The sequence below is a fragment of the Piliocolobus tephrosceles genome, chromosome 18, assembly GCF_002776525.5.
Source record: "Piliocolobus tephrosceles isolate RC106 chromosome 18, ASM277652v3, whole genome shotgun sequence".
NCBI classification, from domain to species: Eukaryota; Metazoa; Chordata; class Mammalia; order Primates; family Cercopithecidae; genus Piliocolobus; species Piliocolobus tephrosceles.
Genome location: NC_045451.1, coordinates 63,954,192 through 63,965,319, shown reverse-complemented (window position 1 = coordinate 63,965,319; position 11,128 = coordinate 63,954,192). Strand labels below are relative to the sequence as shown.

The 11,128-nt window shown below is 40.7% G+C and overlaps 1 protein-coding gene across 1 annotated transcript in view; it reads left to right on the top strand.

Annotated features, from left to right (window-relative positions):
- Positions 1 to 11,128, top strand: part of MYOM1 (myomesin 1) — a 161,534-nt gene that overhangs the window by 134,311 nt on the left and 16,095 nt on the right. Inside the window, exons 30-36 of the mRNA XM_023228515.1 lie at positions 1,000 to 1,144; positions 2,193 to 2,252; positions 2,545 to 2,612; positions 5,543 to 5,656; positions 6,518 to 6,605; positions 8,214 to 8,252; positions 8,347 to 8,452. Coding sequence (XP_023084283.1) covers positions 1,000 to 1,144; positions 2,193 to 2,252; positions 2,545 to 2,612; positions 5,543 to 5,656; positions 6,518 to 6,605; positions 8,214 to 8,252; positions 8,347 to 8,452 — 620 coding nt within the window. The remainder of the gene's footprint in view (positions 1 to 999; positions 1,145 to 2,192; positions 2,253 to 2,544; positions 2,613 to 5,542; positions 5,657 to 6,517; positions 6,606 to 8,213; positions 8,253 to 8,346; positions 8,453 to 11,128) is intronic.

The following is an 11,128-nucleotide window of genomic DNA, read 5'->3' as shown; positions in this document are numbered from 1 at the left end:
ATAGATAGATAGATAGATAGATAGATAGATAGATAGATAGATAGATAAATAAAATGTAATCTGGAAGGTAATGTGAGAGTCTAAAGACAACTTTTTGACATTTTGTGACTTGGGATAACAAAACTTTATTTAGATTTAAGAAACTAAATTTCAGACTTTTTAGTAATCTATTCTGGTCTAGATCAGAAACTCCATATAATATTTCCCTTTTCCTGGGTATAAGAATATGAAGAACTTGTTCAGTTATGAAGAAATTTTATTTAAATTATTACTCTAATTTTTAATGATTAATATTTTTTTTAGACATGGTCTCCTTCTGTTGCTCAGGCTGCACTGCAGTGGCACAATCATGGCTCACTGTAGCCTCGACCTCCTGGGTTCAAGAGATGCTCCCATCTCAGCTTCCTGAGTACCTGGGATTAAAGTTGCACACCACCATGCCCGGCTAATTTTTCCATTTTTTTTTTTTTTTTTTTTTAAACAGAGTTTTGTTCTTATTGCCCAGGCTGGAATTCAATGGTGCAATGTCGACTCACTGCAACCTCCGCCTCCTGGGTTCAAGCAATTCTCCTGTCTCAGCCTCCCAAGTAACTGGGATTACAGGCGTATGCCACCACACCAGGCTAATTTTTGTGTTTTTAGTAGAGATGGGGTTTCATCATATTGGTCAGGCTGGTCTCAAACTCCTGACCTCAGGTGATCTGCCCACCTCAGCCTCCCAAAGTGCTGGGATTACAGGTGTGAGCCACTGTGCCTGGGCGATTTTTCTATTTTTATATGGACAAGGTCTCGCTTTGTTGCCCAGGCTGTTCTGAAACTTCTGGCCTCAAGCAATCCTCACCTCAGCCTCCCAAAGTACTGGGATTACAGGCATGAACCACTGCACCTAGCCTAAAATTATTATTCTTTGGGGTTTATTTTTATTTCATCAAGCTTATTGTCATCCAAGTAAAATATCTGCCTCAGTGATTTCTCTGTCATTTTCTTTTCACACTGAAGAAATATAAAATGCATATTGACCGAAACACTGGCATCATTGAAATGTTCATGGAGAAACTACAGGATGAGGATGAGGGAACGTACACTTTCCAGCTTCAAGATGGAAAAGCAACTAACCATTCTACTGTTGTTCTCATTGGAGATGGTAAGAATTCCGTGGAACATTAACCAGCAGGCTTTGCTACTCCCTTCAATCCAAATACCTCATGGCACAAAAATTGTCATTTGAATTGTTTCTTAATTGAATTCTAATGTTCAAAATACAATTTTCAGCTGGGCGTGGTAGCTTATGCCTATAATCCCAGCACTTTGGGAGACCCAGGCGGGCATATCACCTGAGGTCAGGAGTTCAAGACCAGCCTGGCCAACGTGGTAAAACCCTGCCTCTACAAAAAATACAAAAATTAGCCAGGTATGGTGGCATGCATCTGTGGTCCCAGCTACTTGGGAGGCTGAGGCATGAGAATCATTTGAACCCGGGAGGCAGAGGTTGCAGTGAGCCAAGATCGCACCACTGCATTCCAGCCTGGGCGACAGAGTGAGATGCTGTCTCAAAAAAAAAAAAAAAAGAATACAGTTTTCAGTTAATACTTTACATGGTATTTTATTTCATAGAAATGAAAGTTAATTTAAAAGAACACCAAATTTATCCCTAGCCTACAGGCAAGACTGCATTTAAATACTTTCATATATAAACAAATGTTTATTGCTCAAATTCTCCAGTGAGGGAGACTGCAATACAACAAAGACTGTATGTGTCTCAGAAACAAACCATGATACTGTTTTGCCATGTGTACTTACTGTAAATTACTAAAATTGAGAATAAAAATATGCAAAAGTAGTGCATTGCGAATCTACTAATCATACATTGTAACTAGATTGTAGTAAATCAGCTGCTCACTTACTGCCACCCAGATTTAAAATGTGGCAGTTACAAAGGCAATGGAAAGGCTGGCCAGAGCTCTGTATTTGCAACATCCAATATTATTTCACTGTTTCCTAGCTTTATGACCTTGTACAATTTATTCAACCTTCCCAAGCCTATTTCTTCATCTGTAAAGATAAAAAATGAGCAGGGTTGTCACAATGTATGAGTGTTACAATAATGAATATAAATCACTTAGTGCAGTGGCTGACATGTGCATTTATACCACCCAACTCAATTTCACACTTCCTTGTTTTTCAATTTGTAGTTTTCAAAAAGCTCCAGAAAGAAGCTGAATTCCAGCGGCAAGAATGGATCAGGAAACAAGGTAAAAATAGGCAGTGGATAAAGAAAAAAATTTTAATTTTTTTTGTACAAAATATTCCAAGGTTATTTCCATAACAAATTAAAATGAATATTATTATGTTAATAATGCCTAGTAAATTAAAATAACTGAAAATATTTACAGTTAAATATGTAGACATTAAAATATGTAAAAGCTAAATCTAGAATTTTAAAAATTTGACTTCAGACGTAAATCACCTTAGGACTTAAGTATGAGCTTTGATTTTGCATTTGTGATTAATAGAGTAATTGCTAATGTCATTAAAATTGTATAGGTCCTCACTTTGCTGAGTATTTGAGCTGGGAAGTGACTGGTGAATGTAATGTACTATTGAAATGCAAGGTAAGAGATAGATAAATTTTTAATATTTGATTCAAGGGAAATAGAATGTAGAGAAGAGGAAGATCAATTTTTCATCTCTTCCATCTGACCCAAAATGATAAGTGGGACACATATTTACTGTTGAATGTTACTGTAACCATTTGTTGATAAGAAAGATTTAAAATAAAACAGCATAAAATATGAGAAGGCAAGGTGATCATTCCTAGTCACTACTAATGACCTAGTTAGTAAGACCCTAGACCTTTATCTAATTAGTAATCTCCAAAGACTCTCACATTGTTTTTGTCTTAAGCCAAATCTGTATTCTAAATCATAGACCTATTCCAGAATCACTCTAGCTGCAGTGTTTCGTGGACCTTGCTAAGTAAATTGTGAGGCTGGCGCAACAATACCCCTGGGTGTTCCCCAGCTGTGCCACTGACGCCAAGCCACTGTGCTGTCTTGAAGGAGAGATGTGGAAAAGAGTTGGCAGCTCACAACCAATTGTCTTATTAGGACTTTGAAAAGATTCAGGAAAAAAAAATTCTGTATAGCTTTCTAAACGAGTTTGTACTTTAGCTTGTGGTGTGTAGCTGAGTGAGTCATCAGAAATGTTTGGGGTAAGGAACTGGTGGGTGAGGTTGGAGCGGGAGCGTGAAGGTCCTGCTGGCTGACAAGGACAAGTGGAAGTGTAGGTGTGGCATTTGGTGTGGATTTCACAATTGTCATGAGAAAACCCAGAACCCAAGTGCCCCAGTGTCTACTAGATCTGATAAACTCAAAGAAACAGCAGTCTATCAGAAATACATATAAGGAAAATCAATTCTAGGTTCTAGCCTCACAGGAAATGGCAATGCTGCTTGAAAAACTCTTTCTCAGGCAGCAGCCGAAGCCCTCAGCTTCTCTCTTATCCCAGCTGCCCTGTCGTGCTGTCCCCGACTCACTTCCTCATCCACATGGCCCCTCCCTATAAACCATCCCTTTTCAAAAGCCTACACATCCCTCGCCTTCTGCGCTTGCTGTGGCCCTCTGCAGAGGAGCTCTGGTGTCCTGTGATGGCCTTTCTCAGGAGAGTCAGCCCCATTCCCAGATTCTGAGCAACCAAGGGCAGCCTGGAAATAGGTTGTGAATATTCACACAGTTCTTGCTTACGCTGTCATTCCAATGCCTGGAATGACCTTCTTCCAGCTTCTCTGACAAAATCCTTTGCAGGCCCAGCACAGTCATCTCTAGAAGGCCTCCCGCTCCCTCTGTCTCCCCATAGCTCTTTGTTCCATTATTGTGGAATTCCTGTAAATTTGGCCCCTCACGTGTGGCATTACAGTTCCTGGAGTATGCGCAGCTAATCATTCAGACTCACAAGACTATGGTGGGCCTTGCTTGGCGCTAGTCTACTCAAAAAAACGGAGGAGGGGCCGGGCACGGTGGCTCACGCCTGTAATCCCAGCACTTTGGGAGCCCAAAGCAGGCAGATCACTCAGGAGTTCAAGACCAGCCTGGCCAATGTGGTGAAACCCCGTCTCTACTAAAAATACAAAAATTATCCAGGCGTGATGGCGGACACCTGTAGTCCCAGCTACTTGGGAGGCTGAGGCAGGTGAATCGCTTGAACCTGGGAGGCTGAGGTTGCAGTGAGCCAAGATGACGCCACTGCATTCCAGCCTGGGCGATGGAGTGAGACTCTGTCTCAAAAACAAAACAAAACAACGAACATAGGCGGAACCCTAGCTTGCACACTGGGAACTTCCTCTCCCTCAGGAGTCCACATGTGGAGCTATGACCTTTGCCATCCCAGACAACAGAAAGCTCAGATGCAAGGAGACAAGATCCACTTTGGGCAGGTGCAGGAAGGGGCCATGGCAAAAAAAAAAAAAAAAAAAAACAACAACAACAACAAAAAACCTAAAAACCTTCATGCCCTAAGGACCTAGTGTCTCTTGTAACAACTATCTAAGCAGAACTTCCGGGATCCACACAAGGGTCATGTGCAAATTTCAAGAGCAATGTACTCAGCAAAGCCCAAAGCTGCCGAGTGACCGCGTATAGTGGTTTCACTGCAGTTACCAGGGTGGTTCCTATGTTTATTTATTAGCTGAAATTGTTTCGTATTTTAAAACCTGTATATTCTCATGTATAATGAGACAACATTTTCTTTGTTGGTTTTATAGTTGTATTTTCTCTTTGGGGAATGGTGTGTACCTTTCACCCATTATTCAGTGGGGTCTTTGATATAGTTTTCTTGATTTGTAGGAAATCTTTACTTTTTCATACAATTTGAATTATACAAGAAATACATGAGTATATTCTCCTTTGTAAAAAAAAAAAAAAAATCAAGCATTGTAGATAAAGGTCAAGATCCCTTTAACCACATGCAGTTGTTTAGTCCATTTGAAATAGATGACATGATGAGGAGATTAGTGTATCTAAGTGAGTCTCCTCAAAATTGCTAAGTAATTAATTTATTAATCCATGCCTCCCCTCCACATATATTTGCAATGCTTCATTTATCTTTTACTAAATTTGCAGATATAGATTGGGGCTTACTCATTCCATTCCTTTAATAAAGTCATTTGTTTTTCTAACACAGCCTGTATTTTAATCTGATGGGATTTGTCTTCCTTTGGTTTTGAGATTTCTATTTTCGTTTAAGTATGTATATCAGTATGAATGTATCTATTCTCTCTTTTCTTTCCTACCACGTGATGTTAAAGTCAAATTTTCACTGCTGGAAATAGAGATGCTATTGATTTAGGTTTATTCTATTGGTGTCCACTTGATTCTAAACTCTTTTCTCAATTAAAATAGCTTTCCATTGATTCCTTTAGAAATCTGTGTCTTCTCACTCGACGTTCAGTGCTTTTTCTTTTATATCTTGCTGCATTAAGAACTATTTACCTTCACAAGAGTACATTTCCTTATTTTAAAAAAAGTAATTATGGTTTTGCTCCTAGGTGGCAAATATTAAGAAGGAGACTCATATTGTGTGGTACAAAGATGAGAGGGAGATATCAGTGGATGAAAAGCACGACTTTAAGGATGGTATATGTACCCTGCTTATAACAGAGGTAGGCGATTATAAATGCAAAATGTAATATATTAGCTCTCTACCCTCCGTCTTACCCCAAAACAGTGACTAGATTCTGTATTCCTTTCATGACCAGGGGATTTATATTAGCTTACTTCCAACTGCTGTAGGAACACAAAAGCTTCTCTAGCCTTGTGACGTGTGTGGATTTGGTAGACAGCAAACCAATATTAGCTGAATGCCACAGCTCGCTTTTCTGAGTTGCTTTTATCCATATATGGGCAGTGAAGTGGATCCTTCTTCATTTGTACTTAAGCCTTCTGGTCCTAAAAGTACAGAGACATCAGACATGGTATTCATTTAAGGATAGATTTTTATCACTTCTTATTTAAAAGAGCACGGCATTTAAATATATCACTCTAAAGCTAGTGATCACTGGTCTTTAATAAATGAAGGTAGAGTAAAAGGTAAGGACTTTAAGCCTCATATCAATTACAGCGTTTTTACCTAGAAAGTAAAAAGTCAGGACTGCCAGCTCACTGGTCAAATTATTACGGAGAGGTGCATCTCTGCATCTGTGAACGGTTCACCACTCACACAGTTAGATGCTTATTCAAAGAGTGTTTTGATCGCAGTTCTGTAAATCAAGGGCCTTTAAAAATGCAGATATCAGGTCATGTGCAGTGGCTCACACCTGTAATCCCATGGCTTTTGGTAGGCCAAGGCTTGAGGCCAGGAGTTCAAGGATACAGTGAGCTATAATCATACTTCTGCACTGCAGTCTGGCTGACAGAGTGAGACCCTTGTTTCAAAAAAAAAGAAGAAGCAGAAGAAAAAAAATTACAGATACCATGCCCTGCGGCTATGAAAGGTGCAATGTGGTATATCTATTCCCCCTTAGTTTTCCAAGAAAGATGCTGGGATTTATGAAGTTATCCTGAAAGATGACCGAGGAAAAGACAAGAGCAGACTGAAGCTTGTGGATGAAGGTCAGTCCACCAACCGCTGGCGTCTGTCTTGTGTGTTTCTGCATACAGCTTACCAGAATGATGATTGAGACCGAGCTGACGATTGAAATCATGCTGACGTTTTTTGTCCACAGATTTTGGCTTAAGTGAAATTCCAGCAGAGTGAACTATTTTATTCAAAAATACCTCACTTCTAGTCGTCTTCGAAATCAGAAGTGTACTTTTGATCCTTAGAGAATTTATAGTCCAGAATCCACAAGGCGTCTGTTTTCAATTTAAATCATTTTTGTTTCAACTCTATAAAAATGTTCCAGGCTCAAAAACTTTTGTCAGAAGCATGACAAAAAATAGTCCACTCCAAAGGTAGCAAGCAAGATTTACATATGAAATGTGAAGGCTTGCAGTTTTTAGCAGAGCAAGAAAGCAAATTCCATTTTTCAGAGACTGCTAAGGACAAATATATCATGATGATGAAAATCTACCTGGGACCCCCAAACTTACAATTTTGTTCCTGAACAAGATTTTAAAAATAACATTGCTAACTAACAGCAGAAGTCTGACTAATTTCACCTTCCTACTTTGGGCGGAGGTGGGGCTAAATGTGTTTATTGGCAAAAAGCATTATCAGGCTGACAAAGGCCAGGAGACCTACATGGTTAATTCAGTATGAATTGATGACACGGATAAGAAAATGTCCTCTGGATGGATTAGCACGCACCTGTGGTCTCAGTTACTTGGAATGCTGAGGATGGAGAATTGCTCGAACTTGGGAGGCAGAGGTTGCAGTGAGCTGAGATGGCGTCACTGTACTCCAGCTTGGGTGACAGAGTGAGACTCCATCTCAAAACAAACAAACAACAACAACAGAATTACAGTTACGTCTTTTTTGGGTGTCAGTTACTCTTGACTAATAAGGGAAGAATTAGCTTGTTTAGGTGCAGCTGTTACCATTTAATAACACTTGAGTACATTGAATTTCTTGGCTTCATACTTCTGACAAATGAGTTGATTTAATTTGAGGTTGTTTAACCTCTGAATTGATAAAGCATTTTTTTTTTTAAATTTTGCTTTAAGTTCTGGGATACACGTGCAGAATATGCAGTTTTGTTACATAGGTATACATGCACCATGGTGGTTTGCTGCACCTATCAACCCCTGATAAAGCATTTTAAAATTTTGTAATCAAATTAGAACTACCTTGTTTATTATGATTTACTGTATTTCATATCACCCCCTTAGAATAAAAAAGAAAGAAAAATGAAAAAAAAAAAAAAAAAAAAGAAAGTGTCCTCTAAGGTAAACTAAGGCTTCCTGGGAATTGAGAGGAAAGAATCCCAAAGTCAAGAACCTTCCTAGAAATCTCTTGTGGCCCTTTCTCTAGAACGTAAATATGGCGATTGTTACAAAGAATTCAAGGGGAAAAGAATCAAAATAGGCAGGGATCCTTTAAAACCTGATAAAACTGAACTATTTCCTCAAAGAATACTCATTATCAGTGGGTCCACAAATTCACCTTGTTTCCATTTCCTTTCATCCAGAAAGGGAAGTTTTGAGAACTAAGAATTTGAGATTTAACCTTACATTGAGAATTTTTATGCTAAAGTTTTGGCTCTGAATTTCTTTCCACAGCCTTTAAGGAACTGATGACAGAAGTATGCAAAAAAATAGGTAAGTTAAACATTTCACACCACAACAATGCTTTATGATCCTCCCGCCAGGAGGGGCACACAGATGCATGAAATATGCTATTTTCTTCTTTCAGCTTTGTCTGCTACAGACCTGAAAATCCAGAGCACAGCCGAGGGCATCCGACTGTACTCTTTTGTAACTTACTATGTGGAGGATTTGAAAGTTAACTGGTCCCACAAGTAAGTAAATGGGAACTTGCTGTGTAGAAATTCTTTCCCTGCCAGGTGCGGTGGCTCACACCTGTAATCCCACCACTTTGGGAGGCCAAGGTGGGTGGATCATTTGAGGTCAGGAGTTTGAGACCAGCCTGGCCAACATGGTGAAAAAAAGTCTAAAAAAAAAAAAAAAAAAAAAAAATGAGCTGGGTGTGGTGGCGAACACCTGTAATCCCAGTTACTGGGGAGGCTGAGGCATGAGAATTGCTTGAACCCAGGATGTGGATGTTGCAGTGAGCCGAGATTGCAGCACTGCACTCCAGCCTGGGTGACAGAGTGAGACGCTTTCTCAAAAAAAAAGAAAGAAAGAAAGAAAGAAAAAGAAGTTCTTTCTCCAGTGGAAGAGAGGAGGATAGGGAAAAAAATTTTATGTTCTTCTCAAGTAAGGAGTCTTCTTAATTCTCAAGTCTGACATTGGTGAGCACAGGACAGAACCACCAGGGCCTTCTCTTACTGGGAGATTAGCTCTTTCCCTCAACATGTACGTGCTGAGGCCAGTAATAGTCACAGTACGTCTTTATCTGTGATTGAAGAAGTACCATAATTCACGGGCGTCTCTATAATGCAGCCTCCACCTCCAGACAGTCGTGCTTGGGCTCCCTGTGCTGTGCCAGGCATCTGGAGCCACATTCTTATCCTGCGCTCTATACACACGGTTAATACACGCTCTATACACACATGCTGTGGCCTGGAACAGAAATGAAGCAGTGTGCCCCAGGAGGCACCTAATCTCCCACGGTATGAATGAGTGGGCATCCACCAAAGCAGCCTAATCCAATGAGTGCCCAAGATTCTTGTTGTTGGTGTTATAGCGCCTGGCAGAGTGAGACATTAGCATGTTTCTGGTCCACCCTCAGGAGGCTTTGGAGAGCTCAAGGTGACTTGAGGGAAGGTGGGTTTGAACCTCCGTGCAGTTATACAGGGACTGTATTCAAGTTCGCTTCTGGGATTCCAAGAGCTGAAATCAGTTTCCAAATCAAACCAGGCCTCCCGTTTACACTCTTGACAGTGTCCTTAACCTCCGTGCTTCCTTGAAATATCCCGAGCTGAAAGAGAACCGAGGCCCGGCATAGATTATCTGGTGGAGTGTAGCCACCTTCAGTCCAACCTCAGGATGCAAATGTTCCAAACTGCAAATGTTCCTAGGAGCCCCACTGAGAAGAAGGTCCCGTGGCATCCCAGGAGGGTATAGACAGTAAGTTTCCTCACACTGTACCCTCAGTGGCATTGACAGGATGGGGGGCGCTGCTCAAAGCCCTTTACGTATTAGTATTAGTATACGTAGTATTAGTATTAGTATATGTAGAAGTATTAGTATTGTGATTTGCCCTGGGCCTCAGACTGCAAAGAGGAGTTATTAATAAATAAATACTCTGACTGTCAGAACTTGGGCCTTGGAATCCCAGTTGTGTGTGTCATGGCCCATAATTTCTCTGAATTCATTTCACATTCACCACTCTGCGTGGGAGGTGCTCCTCACTTGAGGGATGAGGAAGCTAGGGCTCGGGGAGGTGACCTGCCTAAGGTCACACAGCTATGAGGTGGGTCAAGGCTGAGCCTAGGCAGCCTGGCTCCAGAGCCCGGTCCATCATGGCACTACCTGCCACTGGATTCCAGCTGCGTGAAGTCTAGACTAGAGGTCCCCGAACCCCGGGCCATGGACGGGTACCAGTCCGTGGCCGAGTAGGAACTGGGCCGTGTAACAGGAGGTGAGTGGTGGGCGAGGGAGCGAGCATGACCACCTGAGCTCCGCCTCCTGTCAGATCAGCTGCGGCATTAGATTCTCACAGGAGCACGAACCCTGTTGTGGACCGCGCATGTGAGGGATCTAGGTTGTACGCTCCGTCTGAGAATCTGACGATCAATGTTATGTGCTTGAGTCATCCCAAAACCCCCCCCAACCTGGTCTGTGGAAAAATTGTCTTCCTTGAAACCGGTCCCTGGTGACAAAAAGGTTGGGGACCGCTGGGCTAGATTGAACAGTTAGCCAGAGCCAGGTGCCACAAAGCAGCCATTTGTGTTTTCTTTAAGATGACTTTACTGTTATGTAAAACAGTGTTTTTGCTAGTATTATGATTTATTATTAACTGAGTCATAAAAATGAGAATTGGTAAAATTCCAGTGTAGAATGGTGGGGCTTATTCCTTTGTTCTGTTTCTTTCAGACTACATTTTAGGAAAGTAATTATAAGCTAAAATAGATCAAATGCCAGGAAATTCCTCTGTGACATCTAGGACATTCTAATATATCAGTCTGAAGTGTGAGAGAAGTAAAATTCATTGAATCATCAATCAAAAAGCTTTATATCTTCTCTAAAAGAATTACTTGTTCAAAAATGAGAACACTGAAAGGATGTTTTGAGGAAATTGCTATTAGACCAGCAAAGCATAAGCATCTTAATTATTTGGTCTAGTCAACCACTTGAGCCTCCATAAGTGTTGTTTTTGGACTAGCTTGTAAAATCTGATTTATAGCCATAGATTATCTAGATGAAATATGCAGTAAAATAATATGTAGTTTGGCCTTTTAGCTTTATAGATTACCCTAGTCCTACAAATAAATCCAAACTAAAACAAAAATAACAATACCACTGAGAAGTATTAGTATTGTGATTTGCCCTGGGCCTCAGACTGCAAAGAG